The 27,300-nt window shown below is 36.0% G+C and overlaps 2 protein-coding genes across 2 annotated transcripts in view; one reads left to right on the top strand and one right to left on the bottom strand.

The window, feature by feature from the left end:
- Positions 1 to 3,692, bottom strand: part of LOC136027838 (cell division cycle protein 20 homolog) — a 54,328-nt gene extending 50,636 nt beyond the window's left edge. The window contains exon 1 of the mRNA XM_065705264.1: positions 3,668 to 3,692. Within this exon, the coding sequence (XP_065561336.1) occupies positions 3,668 to 3,677 (10 nt within the window). The 5' untranslated portion in view covers positions 3,678 to 3,692. The remainder of the gene's footprint in view (positions 1 to 3,667) is intronic.
- A 4,068-nt stretch (positions 3,693 to 7,760) lies between these two features.
- LOC136027100 (kynurenine 3-monooxygenase-like) lies at positions 7,761 to 25,597 on the top strand. Its single transcript, XM_065704085.1, has 4 exons — positions 7,761 to 7,961; positions 14,405 to 14,644; positions 23,179 to 23,268; positions 24,447 to 25,597. The coding sequence occupies exons 1-4, from the start codon at positions 7,761 to 7,763 to the stop codon at positions 24,630 to 24,632; spliced, it is 717 nt and encodes a 238-aa protein (XP_065560157.1). The 3' UTR covers positions 24,633 to 25,597.
- The last annotated feature ends 1,703 nt before the right edge of the window (positions 25,598 to 27,300 follow it).

Raw genomic sequence — 27,300 nt, 5'->3', positions numbered from 1 at the left:
CCACATGGCAATAACATGATATTTTGGGATTATTCACATTTGTATCAAATTGCCAAAAAGATAATCTTTCGTTTAAGGAGATGTCTTTCCTTCTTTGACATTGATTAGGAAATAATATAGATTTAATGTAAATGTAGTAAGTATAAATATAATAAAAAAATTACATAAATGTAATAAATATATCGTTTTCAAGTTCCATTTTTTAACCGATAAAAATATAAAAAGTAGAGGAAAAATATTGTACCTTGTCAGTAATGGGATATTTTAAGATTATTTATTTTGTTTCAAAATTACAATTGTTTATCTTTCAGGAAACGGGACGTCTTCCCTAGCTTGGCGTTACTTATTAAATAATATAAATATTATAATAAACTAGCTGTTGGGGTGGCGCGCCACCCCAACACCTAGTTGGTGGGGCGCTTCGCGCCCCCCAAGCCCCCCACAAGCGTAAGTCGTTGCGTGCCATATTAATTACGCGCCATTGTAGTTGTGTCCTTGTGTCCCATCTGTGAATATATATATATATATATATATATATATATATATATATATATATATATATATATATATATATATATATATATATATATATATATATCTATATATATAAAAATAAGTTGTCTGTCTGTGTGTCTGTCTGTGGATCAGGTGACGTCATGTTTCTGTGTTGACTGACGTCATGAAATTAGTTGTCGTCATTTTTGCTTTGACGGTGACGTCATTCAAGATATTTAAGACATATGTTCACGTAGAAATCTATTAATGTTTAAGTTTACAATGACTAATGAACTTACCATGGCAAAAGCCGATGAAGATGCTCAAAGAGTCTATGCCAAAAAACTTGCTGCTGATAGAGAAAGTCAGAAAAGAAAGCGTGCCGAGGAACTACCAGAGCAACGCGAAAGCAGACTTGCTGCTAAAAGAGAAAGTGAAAAAAGAAGGCGTGCCGAGGAATCAAAAGAGCAGCAAGGAAACAGGCTTGAGGCTGATAGAGAAAGAAAGAACAGAAAGCGTGCCGAGGAATCAAAAGAGCAGCAAGGAAACAGGCTTGAGGCTGATAGAGAAAGAAAGAACAGAAAGCGTGCCGAGGAACTACCAGAGCAACGCGGAAGCAGACTTGCTTTTAAAAGAGAAAGTGAAAAAAGAAGGCGTGCCGAGGAATTACAAGAACAGCAAGAAATCAGGCTTGCTGCTGATAGAGAAAGTAAGAAAAGAAAGCGTGCCGAGGAATCACAAGAACAGCAGGAAATCAGGCTTGCTGCTGATAGAGAAAGTAAGAAAAGAAAGCGTGCCGAGGAATCAGAGCAGCCTGAAAGTTATCGCCTGGCATTCAGGTACAACCCAGTCGATGATTATAGCTCGAGTAGATGTGTTCAAATCGGGACAATGTCTAAAATTTGAGCAAGGCCTTGAAATTCAATGGTGAAACAATGGGAATGTGTTGCGCCTCAGGAAAAGTTAACTTCCTCTATTGGGTGCACCACCAGAGCCATTGAAGACTTTCCTTACTGGAACTACGTCAGAATCTAAGCGTTTTTTGTCAAAAATCAGAAAATACAACTCATATTTTCAAATGACGTCGTTTGGAGCCCAAATCGAAAATCCAGATCAATTTATGTCTACTTTCAAAGTAAAAGGGCAAATTTATCATAGAGCAGGGTCCCTTCTACCATTCTCAGGCGAGAATCATAAATTTTTACAATTGTACTTCATCAGTGATAGAAATTCTGAATTGAATGCACGTTGCGAAATTTCTCCCAACGTTGAAAGGACAATCGTTTCCCAATTGCAACATCTTTTCCACGAAAATAATAATTTAGTGCGTCTGTTCAAAACAGCCATCGATTTGATGCCTACTGATACGCATAAAATTGTTATTTCCGCTGACAAAATGCCTCCTGGCCAACATGTGCGCAGATACAATGCTCCAACTATCGACGAAGTGGCAATCGTTATGGTCGGTGATCAGTTTTTACCTCGAGATATTATTCTTCATAACCGAAACGCTCAGTTGTTAAGAATTGCTGAAACTCATCGATGCTACGATGCCCTACAATATCCTATCATTTTTTGGGATGGAGCCGACGGCTATCACTTTAATATTAAATTGATGAATCCAGCCACTAAAAAAGAAATGAATAAGAAATGCAGTGCAATGCATTGTTATTCCTATAAACTAATGATTCGGCAGGATGAAGAAAATTATATTTTAAAATGCCGTGAATTGTTTCACCAATTCGTCGTTGATATGTATGCTAAAGTTGAATCAGAATGTTTGCTATATATCCGCCTGAATCAGACTAAGCTCCGCTCTGAACAATACATTCATTTGCGAGATGCAGATATAAATGACGGTAATACCACAAACTTTGGAAGATTAAGAATTTTACCTTCGTCATATGCTGGCAGTCCCCGTCATATGCATGAATATGCTCAAGATGCTATTGCGTATGTTCGTCTCTATGGTCGTCCAGATTTATTTATTACATTTACATGTAATCAATCTTGGGACGAGATACTGCAGCTTTTACTTTAAGGACAATCGGCGGTTCATAGGCATGACATTACGGCCCGTGTCTTCCGGCAAAAGTTGAAATCACTGATAAACTACATTGTAAAACTTGAAGTGTTTGGGTCAGTGCGATGCTGGATGTACTCAGTGGAATGGCAAAAACGAGGTTTGCCACACGCACATATACTAATCTGGCTACATAAAAAAATTACTTCGAACGAAATTGATGATGTGATTTCCGCTGAAATACCTGATAAAAATGTCGATAAGGGGTTACATGATATTATTGTAAAAAATATGATACATGGACCTTGCGGTGCACTGAACGAAAATTCACCATGCATGGCCAAAGGAATGTGCACAAAGCAATATCCTCGACTTTTAGTATCAAACACAATTACTGGCAATGATGGTTACCCACAATATAGAAGAAGATCTACTGAAGATGGCGGTAAAACAGCAATAATAAAGAAGCGTAACGGTACCACCATCGAAGTAGATAACCAGTGGGTTGTTCCATATTCCCCATTATTATCAAAAACATTTAATGCACACATAAACGTTGAATACTGTAACTCCGTAAAGGCAATCAAATACATATGTAAATACATCAACAAAGGCAGTGACATGGCAGTTTTTGGCTTGCAGCCCGAAATCAAAGATTTCGATGAAATCGTACAATATCAGGCTGGAAGATACATAAGCAGTAATGAAGCTGTTTGGCGAATTCTTTCATTTCCGATACATGAACGTAGTCCAGCTATTGTTCACTTAGCGGTATATTTACAGAATGGTCAACGTGTTTATTTCACGGAAACCAACGTGCACCAATGAGTCCTGAATCCACCGGATACACCATTAACAGCTTTTTTTTCGCTTTGCAAAAATTATTCTTTTGCAAAAAAACTGCTGTATACTGAAGTGCCTTCGTATTACACGTGGAATACTAAAAATAAAGTATTTGAACGTCGAAAACAGGGTAAGTCAGTCGACGGCCACCCTACCATCTTCAAAGATACCACGATAGGAAGACTCTACACCGTTCACCCCAATCAACATGAATGCTTCTTTCTACGCCTGCTTTTGGTGACTGTACCCGGTCCGACATCCTTTGAGTATTTGAGGACTGTAAATGGTAATATACATGACACTTACCGTAGTGCATGCCAAGCTCTGAATTTATTGGAGAATGACCAACACTGGGATAACTGCATCAATGACGCGTGCGAAACGTCAACCCCAAGTCAAATTCGTGCATTGTTTGGCATCATTTTAACAACTTGCTCTCCATCAGCTCCTACAGAGTTATGGGAAAAATATAAGTCAAAAATGTCCGAAGATATACTCCATCGAAAACAGTTAGAGACGTCAGATATGACTTTTGATTTTACATCAGAAATTTATAACTACACTTTAGTTGTTATAGAAGATTTGTGCGTACGTATGGCAAACAAACCTCTTCAGGATTTGGGAATGCCTTCACCTAACCGTATCGCTGCTGTTTCGACATGTGTAGAATTGGATCGTGAACAAAGCTACAGTACGAGTGATCTATTGTCGTATGTACAAAATAACATTTCCAAGTTAACGTCGGAACAAAAAAACATTTATGATACGATAATGCATTGTGTCGATAACAACGTTGGAGAAATTTTCTTTTTGGATGCGCCAGGAGGTACTGGTGAAACGTTTGTGATAAAACTGATTCTGGCATCAATTCGATCAAAAAATGATATAGCGTTGGCAATTGTGTCGTCCGGAATAGCCGCAACATTGCTGCCTGGTGGAAGAACTGCTCATTCCGCTTTGAAATTGCCTCTGAAATTGCATTCTACAGAAACTCCCACCTGCAATATTTCCAAATCATCTGGGATGGGTAAAGTATTGCAGCAATGCAAACTTATTATTTGGGATGAGTGCACAATGGCACACAAAAATTCGCTCGAGGCTCTGGATCAATGCTTGAAAGATTTGCGAGGGAAGTCGAAACCCTTTGGCAGCACATTAATATTGCTTGCGGGAGATTTCAGGCAAACATTACCTATAATACCTAGATTAACTCCTGCAGACGAAATGAATGCTTGCCTGAAAAATTCTAATTTATGGGCACACGTAAAAACATTAAAATTAACTACAAATATGCGTGTCCGATTGCAAAACGATGACTCTGGTCAAACATTTTCAGATCAATTGCTGGCAATGGGAAACGGAAAGCTCCCAGTAGACTCAATTTCAGGACGTATACAACTACCTGCTGATTTCTGTAATTTAGTGACGTCCAAAAATGAATTGATTGAAAAAGTATTTCCGAATATTCTAAAAAATTATAAAAATAATAAATGGCTAAGTGAAAGAGCGATTCTCGCACCCAAAAATATAGACGTCCACGAAATCAACAATATTGTTTTGACCAAGATTCGAGACCAGGCAGTCCTTTACAAGTCAGTCAACACAGTTTTGGAACCAAATGAAGCGGTTAATTATCCATCTGAATTTTTAAATTCCATAGATCTTTCAGGGTTTCCACCACACGTGCTACAACTAAAAATAGAAGTACCAACAATACTTTTAAGAAATATAAACCCACCAAAGCTTTGCAATGGCACTCGACTTGCCGTAAAAAAAACAATGGAAAACCTAATAGAGGCCACAATCTTGACAAGGCCTTTTGAGGGTGAGGCTGTTCTTATTCCTCGCAGTCCCATGATTCCAACGGATCTGCCTTTTCAATTTAAAAGATTGCAATTCCCAATTCGATTAGCATTTGCAATCACCATTAACAAAGCTCAAGGTCAATCAGTAGAAAAATGTGGTATAGATCTTAATACTGATTGTTTTTCCCCATGGACAATTGTACGTTGCATGTTCGAGGGTCGGTAAACCTGACAATCTATTTATATGCAGAGCCAATTGGACAGCGAAGAATGTTGTATATTCGCAAGTTTTACGCAGTTAATTTGTATTTTGGAACCAAATAAAGCGGTTAATTATCCATCTGAATTTTTAAATTCCATAGATCTTTCAGTGTTTCCACCACACGTGCTACAACTAAAAATAGGCGTACCAATAATACTTTTAAGAAATATCAACCCACCAAAGCTTTGCAATGGCACGCGACTTGCCGTAAAAAAAAAAACAATGGAAAACCTAATAGAGGCCACAATCTTGACAGGGCCTTATGAGGATGAGGCTGTTCTTATTCCTCGCATTCCCATGATTCCAACGGATCTGCTTTTTCAATTTAAAAGATTACAATCCCCAATTCGATTAGCATTTGCAACCACCATCAACAAAGCTCAAGGGCAATCACTAGAAATAGATCTTATACAGATCTTATATGTTATGATCTTAACATAGATCTTAATACAGATTGCTTTACCAATGTACAATTGTATGTTGCATCTTTGAGGATCGGTAAACCTGACAATCTATTTATACGCACAGACAATGGGACAGCGAAGACTGTTGTATATTCACAAGTTTTAGGTAGTTAATTTGTATTTTATCTATCTATCTATCTATCTATATAAAAACGAGTTGTGTGTATGCATGTTTGTTTGTTTGTAAAAAGAGCGTTTGCATATGCCGTCATTATTAGTACATACGGCTTTGTATATGGACAGACAATGGGAAAGCCAAGAATGTTGTATATTCGCAATTTTTACGTAGTTTGAAACACATATATAAATCTATCTATATTCACAGGTGGGACACAGGGACACAACTACAATGGCGCGTAATTAATATGGCGCGTAACGACTTACGCGCGCGGGGGGGCGCGAAGCGCCCCGCCAACTAGGTGTTGGGGTGGCGCGAAGCGCCACCCCAACAGCTAGTATATATATATATATATATATATATATATATATATATATATATATATATATATATATATATATATATATATATATATATATATATATATATATATATATATATAGTTGTCTGTGTGTGGGTCTGTCGGATGACGTCATGTTTGTGTGTTGACTGACGTCATGTTTTCGACTGACGAAATTACAGACCGGGATATCGGGACACAAATGACGACCAGGACACCGGGACATAGATAATATAAAAGAAAAAAGCAAAAAAAACTAAAAAAATCAAAAACCAAAAAATAACTAAAAAGAAAAAAAGGGGAAAAATACAAAATTTATTTCATCATATACCATTTCAAAAACGAATGTACATACAGACCGGGACACCGGGATACAAATGACGACCGGGACACAGGGAATATAAATGACGACCGGCACACAGGGACACAACTACAACGGGGACGCCGGGAGGGGGGGACACATTCGGATATATCAATGACGACGGGGACACAGGGAATGTCCGATTAGCAATCACCATCAACAAAGCTCAAGGGCAATCATTAGAATCATGAGGTATAACTAAAAAACTAAAAAAAAACAAACAGCTTCATTACTGCTTATGTATCTTCCAGCCTGACATTGTACGATTTCGTCGATATCTTTGATTTCGGGCTGCAAGCCAAAAACTGCCATGTCACTGCCTTTGTTGACTATTTACATATGTATTTGATAGCCTTTACGGAGTAATGGCAATCAATGCATGTTTATTTATTGATGTTTTTTTTTTAGAGGTGAGCGCATCGTCCGAGTAATCTTACAAAATCGGGAGACAACTCATTTAATCTGTATATTTAAAAATAAGTTGTATGTATGTTTGAGGACTGACGTCATTATAAGGATTCGGCATTATGACGTAATGCATGTATTTTGACGTCATGTTTATATAATGTCATTATAAGTTGACGACATTGCAGTATATAAGGCTTTGTATATGACGTCATTATAAGTATATAAGGGTTGCGATTAAAAGATAATATTTAGTATAAATCCTAAAATGGCAGAAGAAACAGTCGAGGAATCAAATCGTGCGTGGAATTTTAGTAGGCTTGCGTCTCAAAGAGAAATTGCTAAAAAAAAATCGTGCCGAGGAATCACAAAAACAACGTGAAAACAGGCTCGTGGCTCAAAGAGATAATGCCAAAAGAAAGCGTGCAGAGGAATCACAACAACAGCGTGAAAACATGCTTGAGGCTCAAAGAGATAATGCCAAAAGAAAACTTGCCGAGGAATCACAAGATCAACCTGAAAATTATCGCCTGGAATTCAGGTAGAACCCAGTCGATGATTATAGCTTGAGTAGATTTATTCAAATCGGGACTATGTCTAAAATTTGTCCCTATTGCAAGGCCTTGAAATCTAATGGTGAAACAATGGGAGTGTGTTGCGCCTCAGGAAAAGTTAAACTTCCTCAACTGGCTGCACCACCACAGCCATTGAAGCCTTTGCTTACTGGAACTACGTCAGAATATAAGCGTTTTTTATCAAACATCGGAAAATATAACTCATGTATCCAAATGATGTCATTTGGTGCCCAAATTGAAAATCAAGATCAATTTATGCCTACTTTCAAAGTAAAAGGGCAAATTTATCATAGAGCAGGGTCCCTTCTAACATTCTCAGCTGAGAATCATAAAGTTTTACAACTTTACTTCATCAGTGATAGCAATTCTGAATTGAATGCACGTTGCGAAATTTCTCCCGACGTTGAAAGGACTATCATTTCCCAATTGCAACATCTTTTCCACGAAAATAATGATTTAGTGAGCCTGTTCAAAAAATTAATCGATTTGATGCCTACTGATACACATAAAATTGTTATTTTCGCTGACAAAACGCCTATTGGCGAACAAGTGCATAGATACAATGCTCCAACTATCGATGAAGTGGCAATCGTTATTGCGATGATCAGTTCTTACCTCGAGATATTATTCTCCATAAGCGAAACGCTCAGTTGGTAAGAATTGCTGAAACTCATTGATGCTACGATGCCCTACAATATCCTATCATTTTTTTCTGGGATGGAGCCGACGGCTATCACTTTAATAAATTGATAGATCCATCCACTAACAAACAGACGGATAAGAAATGCAGTGCAATGAATTATTATTCCTATAGACTAATGATTCTTTACAATCAAGAATATTATATTTTAAAATGCCGTCAATTGTTTCACCAATACATCATTGATATGTATGCAAAGATTGAATCAGAGCGTTTGCTGTTTATCCGTCTGAATCAGACCAAGCTTCTCTCTGGACAATACATTCATTTGCGAGATGCAGTTGTAAATAACAGTAATACCGCTAACGTTGGAAGATTAACGATTTTACGTTCGTCATATGCTTGCAGCCCCGTCATATGCATGAATATGCTCAAGATGCTATTGCGTATGTTCGTCTCTATGGTCGTCCAGATTTATTCATTACATTTACATGTAATCAATCTTGGGACGAGATACAGCAGCTTTTACTTCAAGGACAATCAGTGGTTCATAGACATGACATTACGGCCCTTGTCTTCCGGCAAAAGTTGAAATCACTGATAAACTACATAGTAAAACTTAAAGTGTTTGGGTCAGTACGATGCTGGATGTACTCAGTGGAATGGCAAAAACGAGGATTGCCACACGCACATATTTTAATCTGGCTACATGATAAAATCACTTCCAATGAAATTGCCGATGTGTTTTCCGCTGAAATACCTGATTAAAATGTCGATAAGGGCTTATATGATGTTTTTGTAGAAAATATGATACATGGACCTTGCGGTGCACTGAATGAAAAATTGACACAATTGACAAAATTGACACAATACCTGACACAATTATCGGCAATGATGGTTACCCACTATATTGAAGAAGATCTACTGAAGATGGAGGTAAAACAGCAATAATAAAGAAGCATAAAGGTACCACCATCGAAGTAGATAACCAATGGGTTGTTCCATATTCACCTTTATTATCAAAAACATTTAATGCTCAAATAAACGTTGAATGCTGCAACTCCGTAAAAGCGATCAAATACATTTGTAAATACATTAACAAAGGCAGCGACTTGGCAGTTTTTTGCTTGCAATCCGAAATCAGTGATATCGATGAAATAATACAATATCAAGCTGGAAGATACATAAGTAGTAATGAAGCTGTTTGGCGAATTCTTTCATTTCCGATACATGAATGAAGTCCAGCTGTTGTTCACTTAGCGTTACATTTACAGAATGGACAACGTGTTTATTTTTTGGAATCCAACGTGGAACCAAGAGCCCTGAATCCACCGGATACATCGTTAACTGCTTTCTTTTCGTTATGTCAAAATGATTCTTTTGTAAAAAAAAACTGCTGTATACTGAAGTACCTTCATATTACACGTGGAATGCTAGAAAGTAACCATTTGAACCTCAAAAACAGGGTAAGTCAGTCGACGGCCAACCTACCATATTCAAAGATACCGCGATAGGAAGACTCTACACCATTCAACCCAATCAATATGAATGCTTCTTTCTCCACCTGCTTTTGGTGAATGTACTGGGTCCGACATCCTTTGAGTATTTGAAAACTGTAAACGGTACTATACATGACACTTACCCTAGTGCATGCCAAGCTCTGAATTTATTGGAGAATGACCAACACTGGGATAACTGCATCAATGACGCGTGCGAAACGTCAACTCCAAGTCAAATCCGTGCATTGTTTGGAATCATGCTAACATTGGGCTCTCCTTCAGCTTATACAGAGTTATGGGAGAAATATAAATCAAAAATGGCCAAGGGTATACTCCTTCGAATACGGTTACAGACGTCAGATATGACTTTTGATTTTACATCAGAAATTTATAACTAACCCTTAGTTATTATTGAAGATTTGTGCGTATATATGGCAAACAACCCTCTTCAAGATTTGGGAATGCCTTCACCTAATCGTAATCTTGTTTTTTCGACATGTGTAGAATTGGATCGTGAACAAAGTTACAACACGATTGATCTATTATTGTATGTACAAAATAATATTTCTAAGTTAACGTCTGAGCAAAAAGACATTTATGATAAGATAATGCATTGTGTAGATAACAACCTTTGAGAAACCTTCTTTTTGGATGTGCCAGGAGGTACTGGTAAAACGTTTGTGATAAAACTGATTCTGGCATCACTTTGATCAAAAGATGAGATAGCGTTGGCAATTGCGTCGTCCAGAATAGCCACAACGTTGCTGCTTGGTGGAAGAACTGCTCATTCCGCTTTGGAATTGCCTTTGAATTTGCATTCTACAGAAACTACCAAGTGCAATATTTCTAAACCATCTGGGATGGTTAAAGAATTGCAGCAATGGAAACTTATTATTTTGGATGAGTGCACAATGGCATACAGAAACTAACTCGACGCTCTGGAGCAATCAATACGAGATTTGCGAAGAAATTCGAAACCCTTTGGCAGCACATTAATATTGCTTGCGGGAGATTTCAGGTAAACATTACCTATAATGCCTAGATCAACCCCTGCAGACGAAATGAATGGATCACCCGCGGAGGAAATGAATGCTTGCCTGAAAAATTCTAATTTACGGGCACACGCAAAGACATTAAAATTAACTATAAATATGCGTGTCCGATTGCAAAACGATGACTCTGGTGAAATATTTTCAGATCAATTGCTGGCAATTGGAAACGGAAAGCTCCCAGTAGACTCAATTTCAGGACGTATACAACTGCCTGCTGAATTCTGTATTCTGTATTCTGAATTTAGTGACGTCCAAAAATGAATTGGTTGAAAAGGTATTTCTGAATATTTTAACCAATTATAAAATCATAAATGGCTCAGTGAACGAGCGATATTGACAGCCAAGAATAAAGACGTCCACAAAATCATCAATATTATTTTGACCAAGATTCGAGACTAGGAAGTAATTTACAGGTCAGTCGACACAGTTCTGGAACCAAATGAAGCGGTTAATTTTCCATCTGAATTTTTAAGTTCCCTGGATGTCCCAGGGTTTCCACCACACGTGCTAAAACTAAAAATAGAAGTACCAATAATACTCTTACGAAATATTAACCCACCAAAGCTTTGCAATGGCATGCGACTTGCCGTAAAAAACAACGGAAAACTTAATAGAGGCAACATTCTTGACAGGAAATTTTGAGCGTGAGGCTGTTCTTATTCCTCGCATTCCCATGATTCCAACAGATCTGCCTTTTCAATTAAAAAGATTGCAATTCCCAATTCGATTAGCATTTGCAATCACCATCAACAAAGCTCAAGGGCAATCACTAGAAAAATGTGGTATAGATCTTAATAGAGATTGTTTTTCCCATGGACAATTGTGTGTTGCATGTTCGAGGGTCAGTAAACCTGACAATCTATTTATATGCACAGACAATGAGACAGCGAAGAATGTTGTATATTCGCAAGTTTTAAGTAGTTAATTTACAGTATATATGTATATCATAGGCATATATTTTGGGGGTGATAACTGACGCGGGGATGCCATGGATATTCTGTGGTAGCCAGAACACTGTGCTGGGTAGAGAATTTAGAGTGGCGAAACCTTATATAGGCCAGTGTATTTTCCTGATGAGCCCTTATGTTGGGTGTTGCCTCTGAATTATTTGTCTATATTATTTTTTCTATTGTTTGGTAAATGACGACTTATACTTATTGACGACATGACTGCCTGTCCATGGATTATTCTTTATGGTTGATTGTGTGTGGCTATGCTGTTTGACCTATGTGATTGTATGGATGAGTAGGGTTAAGGCCTCATTCAAGTGCTGGTCTATATTAATCACTAATTTAGGAAAACAGTCTTCCTTTTTTCCTTCTGTCTCTCTTTTTTTTTGTGTGTGTGTTTGTGCTGTTGCATTGGTGATTTCTCTTTTCATGATATTATTCCAGGTCGGATCCAGTGCTGGTGGAAAAATTTTTTTTTAGTTTTCTCCCCGACAGACCTTTACCCTGGTCCAGGTTTTTAACCTGATATTGTTAATTATTGGTGAGATGGCACTTATGCAAATTTCATGTTCTTTCATGTTTTTGTTTATGTATTTTTGACCTATTGACCTTGGCATGTTTTTTGGACTTTGATTGTTGGATTTTGATTTGGATGTTGGTTTGTTTTGGATTTATTTTCAATAACTTTTTATGCAACAAAACACAGATATTAGCCTCGGAACTCGGAACGATTTTTTGAAAGTTAGTAAGTGTAAAAGTCGTTGTTTTCTTTGCCAAGATCATTTTGTCCCACGGACTTCTGATAAGAGTACATTGTATAATAAAAATTTTGCATGCAAGTTACGTGGTAATGTTAATTGTAGAACAACCAATGTAATTTGCCTATTAGAATGTAATAAATGCTGCCTACAATATGTGGGGGAAACAACTAATAATATATATAAAAGATTTTCTGGAAATAAGACAACAGTTAATAATGAAAAAACTAATTACTATCTAGTTCAACATTGTAATAATGGTGAATGTTCCATATCAGATATAGCTGTCACAATTTTAGAAAATTTAGAATTAGAAAATTTAAATAAAGAAAAGAAGAATAATAGACTACGTAATTAGGAGGATTTCTGGATCCATACTCTTGGTACAGCTTATCCTTTTGGGCTAAATGATCGTGTAGCAAAATATGGTGACATGTCTCATGTTGTTGTTAAATGTATTGATGGTTTTATGGACCATCCTTCTTTTACTTGTCCTACTAAACGTAAAAAACGATCGAGAGGACATAGAAAAAATAATAGAAAAAATGAATTAGATGTACATATGCTTTCTATAGATCTATGCCAGCTACTTGAATCTAGGGGTATGATTTCTGTAATAAAATGCCTAAATAATTTATCCAAGAGGAATTTAATCAAACTTTTCTGGATTGTTAAGAATAATACAGCTCTTGATTATAATTTTAAAGTAATATGTGATACAATTTGCAATCTAACTAAAACGAAATTTATTTCAAAAAAGAAAAAGTTCGATAAGATTAGTAATAAGGATAACAGATTATATTTACCTATTAATTTTACTTGTAAGCAGATTGAGGATATTAATTTACCAGAAATTTTAAATTAGCGGCATGTGAAACAGGCCCTTCCTAGTAATTTGAATTATAATGATAGTCCAGTTTTAACTTATAAATTTTCAAAAACTATTGGGCAGATTATTTTTAATTACAATTTAATACTAAAAAGACTAGATAGTAATATAAATTGGAAACCGGTTTTTAATTGTAAGCAACTTGGCCCATTTGTAAATCCTACTTACAAACATGTTATAACAGGGGACTTGTCAATAATAAAGCAAGATGATCTTCAAATTATAATGAATAAAGGAGCTAATTTCCGTCTTTCTCATCATCTGAAACCATCGAGTGTTCTTGATGGCTTGGAAAATGATTTTGATTTATTTATTGATAAGTGGTGTAAGAAAGAGAATAAAAATAAAGAGAGTTTTCAAAGTTGGAAGAATTTAATTATTAGTAGAATAAGAAATAAAATATATTCTAACTTAAAAAATAGTAACACTAAATCATTATTTTATAATGCGAAGATTAAACAAGCAATTGCTAATCTAAAGAATGAATTTGTAATTGTGCCAGTGGATAAAGCTAATAATAATTTTGCCATAATTTGTCAGAAGCTGTATTGTGATATCTTAAAAAGGGAGTTATGCACAACTAATGTTTACGAAAAGGTAAATATAGAGGATGAGAATTTAATTGAAAAGACTGAAGAAATACTTTTTAAAAATTTTAATAGTAAAATAAATGACAATGATAAAAAGTTCCCTTTCCTATATTGGACTGTAAAATTTCATAAGAATCCCCCTAAACCACGGTTTGTTGCTGGAGTAGCTAAATGTCCAACCCGCATTGCTGCTACTGACCTTTCTTTAATTTTAAAGAAAATTGTAAATAAACTTAAAACCTATTGTTCTGGTATTAAAAAATTTTCGAATTTTAATCTATATTGGAGTGTTAATAATTCACTGCAGGTGATAGATTCTTTAACAATGGTTTCAGCTAAAAGAATTCAGTCTTTCGATTTTGCGAATATATACTAATTTATCACTTAATGTAAGTGATAAATCTTGGACGGTGACATTATTTATGCCACAAGAAATATTCGACTCTCTAGACACACCTTCTAAGCTGATAGATTTATTTGATATTCACTATCGGGATACTATTCCCTTAATTGGCAAGGAAAAACTAGTGAAGGATTTCTTTGCTACAAAGCCATCACCAATGATATCTGTTAAAGTAAGTACCTCTTATTTCCATAATTTCTTTGTAAATTGTTTTATCTCAAAACATAGATTGTCACACAATCGATCGATTAAATACTTTACTTACCCTTCGTCCCCACATTGTGAATTACCTTCTTGTGGAGCACACACGCTGTGGATTGCGGATAAACGAAATATGATAACCACGATCTCAATGCGAGAAGATCGCTGAAGTTTTTCCAGACAAACGCATTTTGAATGTGGGGAAACCGCATGCAGAATAAGTGCAAGGTAAACAAGCTAGAAGATTTTATGATGATCATCCCCCCCCCCTACAGCTGCTATTACACATGTTTTTTCAAAAATTCCAGTCGTTTGCTGACCTGACAGTTCAGTCTCCCTAGTAGCTTGTTGCCACGCCTTGACTCGTTAATCTTTATCTTATTATGGTGGTTTTTGTGGATTTTGTAGATCAGTAATCTTGAAATGTAATTACAATTATATAATCCGCATGAGTTTTCCGCAAGTTTTTAAGTAGGTCAACGAACACGATTTACGTTTTTCCGCAAAATTGCTACAAAAAATCTTTGCGGAATCAGTAACTCGCAACGATTTTTCGAAATCCGGAGACTGTGGGAACGCTGAATTTTATTTTATCGGCGATTTTTGTGGCTTTTGTTGATCAGTAACCTTGAAATCTCATTACGATTATCAGTTTTTACAGTTTCCATCTTTATAATCCGCGTGAGTTTTCCGAAAGTCTTTAAATATGTCAACGAATGTGATCAACGTTTTTCCACAAATATACTGAAAAAAAATCTTTGCAGAATTAGTAACTAACAACGATTATTCGCAATCCACCACATCGAATTAAATCACCATAATTCATACCATCATCCGAACTCTGGTTACATTGTTTTACCAATGCTGATATAAAACAATATTTAGTGCCCATTACTGTACGCAAAAGGTGTTTCACCCATAAGCAATTTAGCATCCAATCGAACTAAATCACCATAATTCGTACCATCATCCGAACTCTGGTTACATTATTTTACCAATGCTGATGTTAAATAATATTTAGTACCCACTACTGTACGCAAAAGGCGTTTCACCCATAAGTAATTTAGCAGCCATATCAAATTAAATCACCATAATTCGTACCATCATCCACACTTTGGTTGCATCATTTTACCAATGCTGATGTCAATTAATATTTGACAGCCACTACTGAACGAAAAGGTGTTTCACTTATAAGTAATTTAGCATCCACATTGAATTATATCACCATGATTCGTACCATCATCCGATCTCTGGTTGCACTAAATAAAAAAAAACAAGTTTTTTTAACTGAAAGTAAGGAGCGACATTAAAACTTAAAACGAACAGAAATTACCCCGTACATGAAAGGGGCTTCTCCTTCTTCAATGCCTAGCTCTTTGCACTAAAGTTTGACTCTTTCTCTTCAACTCTACTTTTTAAAACAGTAAAAACTTTAGCGTAAAGAGCAGGGCGTTGAGAGGGAGCAGCCCCTTTCATATATGGGGTAATTTCTGTTCGTTTTAAGTTTTAATGTCGCTTCTTACTTTCAGTTAAAAAAACTTGTTACTTTTTTTTAATTTAATTTCTGAACGTTTTTTAGTTAATCCATGTTTTGATTTCGGCTCTCCGCAGATGAATAATTAAAGCGAAATTTGCATATTTATTTAACAAACTTCTTACGTAACAAACTTCTATGTTCGTATGTTTTTATTACGTACTAGCTGTTGGGGTGGCGCTTCACGCCACCCCAACACCTAGTTGGTGGGGCGCTTCGCGCCCCCCAAGCCCCCCCGCGCGCGTAAGTCGTTACGCGCCATATTAGTTACGCGCCATTGTAGTTGTGTCCCTGTGTCCCACCTGTGAATATAGATAGATTTATATATGTGTTTCAAACTACGTAAAAATTGCGAATATACAACATTTTTGGCTTTCCCACTACTGGAAGCTTTCCGTTTCCAATTGCCAGCAATTGATCTGAAAATGTTTGACCAGAATCATCGTTTTGCAATCGGACACGCATATTTGTAGTTAATTTTAATATTTTTACGTGTGCCCATAAATTAGAATTTTTCAGGCAAGCATTCATTTCGTCTGCAGGAGTTAAACTACGTAAAAATTGCGAATATACAACATTCTTGGCTTTCCCATTGTCTGTGCATATACAAAGCCGTATGCACTAATAATGACGTCATATGCAAACGCTCTTTTTACAAACAAACAAACATGCATACACACAACTCGTTTTTATATAGATAGATAGATAGATGGATACAATACAAATTAACTGCGTAAAACTTGCGAATATACAACATTCTTCGCTGTCCAATTGTCGCTGCATATAAATAGATTGTCAGGTTTACCGACCCTCGAACATGCAACGTACAATTGTCCATGGGAAAAACAATCAGTATTAAGATCTATACCACATTTTTCTAATGATTGACCTTGAGCTTTGTTAATGGTGATTGCAAATGCTAATCGAATTGGGAATTGCAATCTTTTAAATTGAAAAGGCAGATCCGTTGGAATCATGGGAATGCGAGGAATAAGAACAGCCTTACCCTCAAAAGGCCCTGTCAAGATTGTCGCCTCTATTAGGCTTTCCATTGTTTTTTTACGGCAAGTCGCGTGCCATTGCAAAGCTTTGGTGGGTTGACATTTCTTAAAAGTATTATTGGTACGCCTATTTTTAGTTGTAGCACGTGTGGTGGAAACCCTGAAAGATATATGGAATTTAAAAATTCAGATGGATAATTAACCGCTTCATTTGGTTCCAAAACTGTGTCGACTGTCTTGCAAAGGACTGCCTGGTCTCGAATCTTGGTCAAAACAATATTGTTGATTTCGTGGACGTCTATATTTTTGGGTGCGAGAATCGCTCTTTCACTTAGCCATTTATTATTTTTATAAAATTTTTAGAATATTCGGAAATACTTTTTCAATCAATTCATTTTTGGACGTCACTAAACTACAGAAATCAGCAGGTAGTTGTATACGTCCTGAAATTGAGTCTATCGTATCATAAATGTCTTTTTGTTCCGACGGTAACTTGTAAATGTTATTTTGTACATACGACAATAGATCACTCGTACTGTAACTTTGTTCACGATCCAATTCTACACAACTTTGTTCACGATCCAATTCTACACATGTCGAAACAGCAGCGATACGGTTAGGTGAAGGCATTCCCAAATCCTGAAAAGGTTTGTTTGCCATACGTACGCACAAATCTTCTATAATAACTAAAGTGTCGTTATAAATTTCTGATGTAAAATCAAAAGTCATTTCTGACGTCTCTAACTGTTTTCGATGGAGTATATCTTCGGACATTTTTGACTTATATTTTTCCCATAACTCTGTAGGAGCTGATGGAGAGCAAGTGTACGAATTTGACTTGGGGTTGACGTTTCGCACGCGTCATTGATGCAGTTATCCCAGTGTTGGTCATTCTCCAATAAATTCAGAGCTTGGCATGCACTACGGTAAGTGTCATGTATAGTACCGTTTACAGTTCTCAAATACTCAAAGGATGTCGGACCGGGTACATTCACCAAAAGCAGGCGTAGAAAGAAGCATTCATGTTGATTGGGGTGAACGGTGTAGAGTCTTCCTATCGTGGTATCTTTGAAGATGGTAGGTTGGCCGTAAACCCACTGGTTATCTACTTCGATGGTGGTACCGTTGCCATTGTAGGTTTTTCAGTCATTTTACAATTAGAAATTTCTCTTTCAACGGTCTTCTTACAATTAAAAATTTGTCTTTGAACGATATTCTTAAATACCTGTGTCCTGGTCGTCATTTATATTCCCTGTGTCCCGGTCGTCATTTGTGCCCCGGTATCCCAGTCTGTAATTTCTCTTTTTTCTTTTTTCATTTTTTTTTCTTCTTTATTTTTCAGCTTCACTATGAAATACATATCGCCGAACCTTTGTTTTTTTAACTAAAATTTGGTAGTCATTGATGACCTTATCCAAGTCAAAATCCCAAACCCAATCATCATCGCTATCATTTTCAGTTTTAATATGTTTTGACTCTCGCTGTCCAGGTGGATCTTCATCTAACTGCGCGGTTTTGCGTTCTTTAGCCTCAAGCCTGTTTCCTTGCTGTTCTTTTGATTCCTCGGCACGTTTTCTTTTCTGACTTTCTCTATCAGCAGCAAGTTTTTTGGCATAGACTCTTTGAGCATCTTCATCAGTCATTTTAAACTTAAACATTAATAGAATTCTACGCGAACATATGTCTTATATAACTTGAATGACGTCACCTTCAAAGCAAAAATGATGGCAACTAATTTCATGACGTCAGCCGAAACATGACGTCACCTGATCCACGATCCACAGATCCACAGACAACTTATTTTTATATATATAGAAGATATGAGAAGGTTCGCCCACTCGTCAATACCTCGTCAATAACTCTTTGCATTAAAGCTTAAATTTTGTCCCCTGAATCACAAAGGCCGTAGAATAAATAGTTGAAATTACCAAAAATCCTTTAGCGTAAAGAGTGAGGTATTAACAGGAGGTGAACCCCTTATATGCGTAATATTTTCTGTTCGTTTTAAGTTTTAATGCTACTCCATACTTCCAGTTGAAAAACTTTTTCATATTTATTTTCTCATTGTTTTTTTTTTAAATAATGCTAGAAAATGCTGCAACGCCTTTATGGAAATCTTCTTCCCCCATGACAAATTCCTCCACGGAAAATTTCCCTCACATAGCCCCCTCTATTCAACCTCCCCTCACCCAACCAAAATATCCCCCTGAAAACGTCTCTACATTTCCCAATAACCATTAATATATGCACACTGGTCAAAATTTGCAACTTGCAGCCCCTCCCAGAGGGACTGTGGGGGAGTAAGTCGTAAAAAAGACAGAGTTATAAGGTTTTTCGACTATGTTGAATAAAATGGCTATCTCAGAATTTTGATCCGACTACTTTGGGAAAAAAATGAGCGTGGGAGGGGGCCTAGGTGCCCTCTGATTTTTTCAGTCACTTAAAAAGGGCACTAGAACTTTTCATTTCCGTTCGAATGAGCTCTCTTGCAAAATTCTAGGACCACTGGGTCGATATGATCACCCCTGGGAAAAAGAAAAAAAACAACAAAAAACAAATAAACACGCATCCGTGATTTGTCCTGATTTTCTAAAATAGGGCAGATTTTCTCGGGTTCGTAACTTTTGATGGTAAAGGTAAAGGTAAAGGATACGGCATTAGACTTTACAGTCCCTACCGGCGGTGCTGATCTCCGTTTCTTGGCCCTTCAGCCAGGAAGTGTAATGGGGGGTTGGGGGCCAGCCATCCTGTGCTTTCACACACCCTTCCTGTTTACCTTCCCCATATTTCTCCAGGTACCCATTTAGAGCTGGGTCGAATCTGGCTAAGCTTACAGAGTCACGCCACTGACCCCCGTCCCAACTGAAGAATTGAGTACACTGGGATTCGAACCCGCGTCCTCTCAGACAAAGGATCCCGAATCCAGCGCACCAACCAACTCGGCCAGGACGACCTAACGTTTGATGGGTAAACTTGATGAAACTTATATATTTAAAATCAGCATTAAAATGCGATTCTTTTGATTTAATACTGGTATCAAAATTCCGTTTTTTAGAGTTTTGGTTACTATTGAGCCGGGTCGCTCCTTACTACAGTTCGTTACCACGAACTGTTTGATTATACCAATGATGATGCTCATGTAAAATAATATTTAGCAGCCACCTCTGAACAGAATTTCACTTATAAGTATTTTAGCATCCACATCGAATTAAATCACCTAAAACCTAATCACCGAAAACCTAACCCCATTCTTTCCCTCCAAAATTTGTTTGTTTGCTCCTATGAATTAGCTAAATAGGTTTAATTTGCTCCCGTCTTATATCTTCGGTCAAAGGTAAAGAAAGAAAAAAAAATAAAATAAAATAAAATTACGGCTGATAGCAGAATTGTCTTCTTCAGCCAGACAGAAATAGGTATTAGAAAATGATTCAAAACAAGAAAAAAATTGATTATGTATAGCAAGTAGGATTCTTCCTTGCGAGACGCGGGATTGAACCAAGGAACCTTAGATTGGAAACCTCAGCGTCATCCACTAAGCCGTCACAAGGTATGAGAATATTTGATTTTTCTTAGAATATGTTAATGCACTATAATCTACCTGGAAAGCGATTAGCCTTTAAGAGTGGTGTAAGTAAGATGAAACTGTGAAATGTCATTTTTAGTTTTTTTAATTCAATTACCCTTTCACCGTCACTGAGAAAGGGTCATCATATTTTAGTGTTTTTTTTTTAGTTTATTCTGCACTGAGGACGGTCAAACAAAGGTCTCAACCAAAATATTTGTATAATTTTCAATTTTTTCACTGGCTGTTTATATAGATTTTAAAGTTTCATAAATCTTATGGGCATATATTTTAGGCATACGTAGTTTCTTTTAAACTTTCTTTTAAAAATGTTGTTTTTTTTTTGCCAGAAATATACAAAATGTCTAGCACCATGTAATATTTGAGGAAGCAACGACTCTTTTCTAGCGAAAAATATTGTTTCAAACCCTAGCCTTCTGAATTTTATTTTTTAGGATTACCCAAGGGAAAAGTTATGCCTTTTTGGGTAGTCAAAAAGTAACTTCAGGGACTGGAAGCTTTCTGAAGCTGGTTTAAACTGGGGCGTTTATGGATATATAACCGAGTCCAATGGTAATTTTCAGCGTTAAAAAAGGACATTTATGTGCTATCAACATGTATGAACAGGGCCTATGTATATACCTAGTAAATTAGCACATGAATGAGCGTGTCTTGCATCTGATGTATGATTTATTGACATTTTCCTTCATATTAGACTTTTGACAATCTTGGTTTTCATTAGATCTGTGCACTTTTTCTATCATGCCAACCAGCAAGATTTTCCAGAGTTTCTTTCTAGGTTTATGAAGAATATAGGAAAAAACTTGTTAAGATTCTAGATTTGTTGCCACCATTCATATTTGATTCTTGTTGGTTGTTCGCTTACTAGTATGTTCTGATTTCTTTTCTCTATTATCAGATATCTATTTAGGTGACAAAGTTGTAATATGGATTATGGTCACAGCTTAGATATCAATACAGTTATGAAAACTCCTATCTTACCCATGTGAATCTTATGGTACAGAGCTCTGAATTTGGCAGCTCCTCTAAGCCCAAGCTCTGACGCGTAGATCGTACTACAACACCATAGACGGGAATGCAATTTTGTTTTGTTGCATATGTTTTACCTACTACTTTCCGCTATATCAGTTTGCAATACCAGTTTCCTGTCTCCAGCCGCTATCATCGCTATCGTGCACTGTGTCCCAAAAATAAATCGAGTTTTCATAACTGTATTGGTATCTAAGCTGTGATTATGTTACTGAAAGGGAGATTCCCTTACTGGTAAGCAAGAAGGTTAAAAAATTAATAAAAACATGAAAATGAGAAACATTCTCATTTAAATCTTAGTTAAAACAAAGCTATTGGTTGTACAATTTCAGGGAGGTTTTTCAGTGGTACTTACGATTTGAATGCATAACTTTGAATGAAAAGAGCTAAAATGTGACAAATATGATCGACAAGTATGATGATTGACAAGTATAATTGAGTATGGCTGACAAGCTTGATAAGGAACATTTGATATACTTAATTTGACAGCTGACATATTCCTCACCTATTAAAGTCACCAGCAAGCCTTAAATATGTTGATGGCAATATTTTGCTTTAATGAATTACTAAAGTTTACCATAATGCATAAAATAAGCACTTTAAACATTAAAACTTTCTAACAATATAAAACATGATTTTTATTAGACTATATAGTAAATTCTTTCCCTTTAGCTAAGATAATCAAGATGAAATATCTACAGATGCTGATAAAGTGAATAGGACGCAATGTCAAGTATTTGCCTGTACCTATTGGCAGAAATCTGTCTAGTAGAAAAACTTTATGCCCCAGGAGTACCCTAATAAAAATTCATAAATTGTTGAAGAGAGGCCATGTTTCGTATCACTTGGGGCATTTAACTTAGTTTTCTTTAGCCGAAGTTTTCTTCCAATAAGGTCAATCACCTTCTTTACAATACGTGGTAAGGAAACGTTGTTTTCGTCTGTCGAATGGTATGCAGCCCAACTCAGCCTCTGCTCAATGTACTCAGCCTCTGAACTAGCCTCTGCTCAATGATAGATTCTGTGTGATTTATGGCTATTACTTTACTAGTCATGTTTATCACTCAACAGAAGGTGTTTATGTTGTTTCACTATATTTCTTCAAATGATTCTTTCTAAATGATGCATTTAATTCATAATGCATGTTTTGCATGTACTTACTCGAAGAAGACGCTTGAAATTCAACTTTTTCAATGTTTTTTTCTTAACTCCATTTCTCTTTCATAGAATTTTTCCTTGGATGCTTTTTTAACAAATTTTGTACTTCTTCAGAAATTCCTTTCTTCATTCAGACTTCTCACATTATATGAGAAGCAAACTTCACAGTCTGAAATTTATAGGTGCTATTTCTTTTTTAGTGCAGCCCATATCACGTTGGCTCCACATGTGTGATTATGGGTGATGCTTCTCACGCCATTGTGCCTTTCTATGGACAAGGAATGAATGCTGTAAGTGCTTTAAATTTATAAGTGAACACTCACCTATAGATCTTGAACTGAACCAGAATTAGTGCTGGGAAGGGCTAAAAAAGACCAAACCTCCGTTTAGACGCTTCAACCACTACTAAATCATAATGCAAACTAGATAATGTTTAATGTTTTGAGAAATCTTCGAGATGGTGATAGGGGTAGTGGGTGTACCCTCGCTACAGATGAGTATATACATTAACTTGTGGGAGTGGGTGTACCATTGACAGTCTAAAATGTTTAGGCTTTCAAATATTTTTTTTTTCACTTAGGCACACACCCTCGGTTCACTGGAGTAAAGCCGCTTAAAATCAACCCCTTTCTTTGCCCCAAAAATTTGTTTGTTTGGTCCCATGGATCAACTAAATAGGTTTAATGCAGATTTTAGAGCTTTAGAAGTCTTATGGTCATACATCTTAGGCATGCGTAGTTTCTTTTAAACCTTCAAAAACGTTTGTTTTTTTCTTTCTGTTCTTTCCGCCATAGCTCGCGGGGCACTGAAACATAATTTAAAGCTGTTTATTGGCTCATTGTAAAGAAAATTGCTCGTATTTAGAAATCTTTTGTAATTAACAAGAATAATTTTTAATATAAAATCGTTTTCTACGAAAAAACTGCATTTTCATGTTCAAGATTGATAAATGACTTCATAATTGTAAGCATTTAATCATCATAATATAGAGCTGTTTAATTGCTCATTTTAACAAAATTCCTGTATGTTGAAGATCTCAAAATAGGTTTGGAAATATATTTCCAAATCTACTCTGGCACCCTGGAGTCTCAAAAGCTTCAAGGGCAGGTTTGGTTATCATTAAATCATCTGTATTTTCTAAGTTTAGGTGAAATTTACCTTTTGTTTAATATTATTTTCTTCCATAGCCTTCGCTGCGCTGCTTAGGACAAAATTCATCTAAATACTATTTATAAATGTGGATAAAGTCTTCAATAAAATTCTGTAAAGGCTTAAGTCTGCAATTGTAATTCTACTATTAATACCTTCCTAACCTAAACGAGACTTAGACGTTTCTTTATTCATCGTGGGCCCTATAAACTCCATTCCTCCTACCAGTATTAAGACACTATATATCAAGTAATTTATATCAAATAATTGTATAGAATAATGTATACCAACTAATTAAATCTAATTTTTTTTTTACCAGGGATTGAAAGACTGTTTTATATTTAATCAGCTACTGGACAAGCATGACAACGACTTGGGAAAAGTGCTGCAAGAATTTTCCCAGTTTAGAAATCCAGATGCCGAAGCCATATGTGACCTAGCAATGTACAACTACATAGAGTTATCTATTTGTTCTTCTCTTAACATGCCTTATAAATCCTTTTAGTGTGAACAGGCACACAAGGACGGATGGGAAGGAACTTCAGGGTCTACACCCCCAGAATCGTGCAACTTTTCCATTATTTCCAAAAGTTTTCAAGCAATTTGCCAGTTTTTATCCATTTTCCTTCCTCAAAGATATGTTGAAATTAATCTGTCTTTACAAGCGCGTCAATTGGGGAGGAGGTTTTAGATTTTGACCCCCATTAGATTCCCCCTCACCTAAATTTGAAAAATGATCTCTTGGTATTTTCATTGAAAAGCACGTATTTTGGTAAAAAAAAAAATCGAATGTAACAAAACTGCTCCTCCTAAATTTTGAATAATACACCCCCTCCCTACATTTTCGGAAATTGACGCCCCTGCATACGAATAGACCTGATTTTAATTCAAAGAACAAAATAATTGCAATACTTGAGAACTTATTCAAGACAGCTTGACTTCATACGGTCTTAAAAGAGTCCTTCTCTATTGGATTGTTTATTTCTTGTATCATAGAAAGGGAATGTGATATTTGCAATTGGTCTTTCTTTAATACAATTGTTGAAGTTTTTGAAAAAACCTGTGTCATAACTTTTAATACTTTTTATTTGTATCATGACTTCTGTTAGATTGTTTATCATATAGCATCAAGTATTCAAGAAAGGCTTTCTTAGTGTGTATGCAGTTTAATATAGTGGAATTATGGTTAATCTATTGTTATCAATTAGGCTGTATATACTGAGGTAGATATTGGCCACGTATAAAATAAGCGTCAAATAGCCTAGGCATTAAACAGGCTGTGGGTTACGGAGAGTTCAGTCTTATTTAAGATGCCTTAGATTTTCACACTGCATCACAAAATGATCTGTCAAGGAAGTGTTCAATGTTAAATTAACCAAAGTCAATTTTTGGGATTTTCAGAAAACTGATGACTCGATACTACCGAAATTAAGTTTTTCAATGAATTATCAATTGAAGTTTGAATTGCTCTTGGCCCCCCTCCCACGGTCTTTTTCCCCAAAGTTGTCCGGTCTAAATTTTTATATAGCCATTTTGTCGAGTATAGTTGAGAGACCCAAGAACTATGCCTTTGGGGATAATATGAACCCCACAGCTCCTGGGGAAAGGGCTGTAAATTACAAAGATTACCAGTTATCTACTTATAGTATTTTCTATTAGGAAGTATTAAAAAGTATTTTTTTGTGAGGTGGGATTTCTATGATAAGAATTTTCCTTGGGGAGGAAAGTTTAAGGGGGTGAGCTTTCCTGAGGAAGTAGTGCTTATCAGTTTTATAATAAACACTCGATATTTTGTGACACGCTCATAAGACAAAAACTAGTCAAGCAACTTATTTCAAAAAGACAATACCTTTGGCTCACTATGCAAACAGGGGTTTCTAACTCTTTAAACTTCTAAATAGGTTTTTCGGGGTTGAGGGGCAAAAAAGGGTACCTAAGGTTATGTTAGTTTAGGCTAGTTTAGGTTACATATTTAATATACTGCGCTCTTCCGTAATTCTATGTGTTAGTTTTCATAATTTTGCTACTAAAGTAATATATTTTCATGATATTTTGTTTTATTTCATTTACTTCACTTTTTGAGTGTTTATCATATAACCGATAAGTACAGGAAATTTTAAACTGGAGGCATTTGCCAGAATCCCTATGTGGAATTCTTATTATTTGTCTTAGTTTGTTTTGTGAACTAAATTTAACATATTGATATATTCCGGGGGAAATTTTCAGCGGGGTTGGAATTTTGTGGAGGATTTTTCCAAGAAAGGCAAGATTTCCGCGGGGATTGGAGTGATTTCTGGACGAAATGTTACACAAAGAGGGATTACTGACATAATTTGAGAAATGATCGCGAATTAATGTCAATTCAAATGAAAGTATGCTAAGGAGGATTTTCAGACGAAAAATTTTTCTGGTGATTGTTTTTTAGCGAGGATGACATTGTCCAGGGGATATTTTCTGGGAGGAGGAGTAGGGGTATTTTACGTGTGAAGAGGAATTTTCTTCTGGGGTATGGAATTTTCCATGGACGGAAGCTTGATTTCCCGTCATTATTTGAAAAACGATCAGAAATTCATTAAAAAACAAGTTTTTTCAACTGAAAATAAAGAGCAACATTAAAATTTAAAACCAACAAAAATTATTCCAGATATTAGGGAGTTTGCTCCCTTCTTAATACCTCAATTTTTATGCTAAAGTTTGAATTTTTGTCTTGCTTCTGAAGAACAACTCCTGAAAGACAAGGGCTATTTATTTAGAATGAAAAGCTTTTTTGAAAGTATTAAAGAACTTTAGTTTGAAGAGCAAGGGATTAAGGAGGTAACCCTACAAATATGGGAAATAATTTCTGTTCGTTTTCAATTTTAATGTTGCTTCTAACTTTCAGTGGAAATTTTTTGTTTTTTATTTGATCAACATTAAAGAGCGAAATGTCAACTCTCAGTCAAGTATAAACTCTATGATAAACGTGGCTCTGCTCTATTAACTTACCTCTTTGTAGGAAAAGTGAAAACTTGTATAGGCTAAACACAGGGTGTTGAGTATCCTTAGAAAGTTTTTTAGGACAGGAAGAAGCATATTAAATTGCAACATGTCAATAACATGATATTTTGGGATTATTCACATTGTATCAAATTTCCAAAAAGATAATCTTTCGTTTAAGGGGATGTCTTTCCTTC

This window comes from Artemia franciscana, chromosome 1, assembly GCF_032884065.1.
Source record: "Artemia franciscana chromosome 1, ASM3288406v1, whole genome shotgun sequence".
Classification (NCBI taxonomy): domain Eukaryota; kingdom Metazoa; phylum Arthropoda; class Branchiopoda; order Anostraca; family Artemiidae; genus Artemia; species Artemia franciscana.
Note: the sequence above shows the minus strand (reverse complement) of the source record. Positions and strands in the feature narration are given on the sequence as shown.

Bases quoted from the DNA above. Each gene is read 5' to 3' on its own strand.
- LOC136027100 (XM_065704085.1), top strand. From the start codon at position 7,761: ATGGGAGTGTGTTGCGCCTCAGGAAAAGTTAAACTTCCTCAACTGGCT. The intron at 7,962-14,404 runs GTAAAAGGGCAA...CAATGGTTTCAG, and splicing joins AATTTATGCCTACTTTCAAA to CTAAAAGAATTCAGTCTTTC. The intron at 14,645-23,178 runs GTAAGTACCTCT...TTTCTTTTTTAG, and splicing joins CACCAATGATATCTGTTAAA to TGCAGCCCATATCACGTTGG.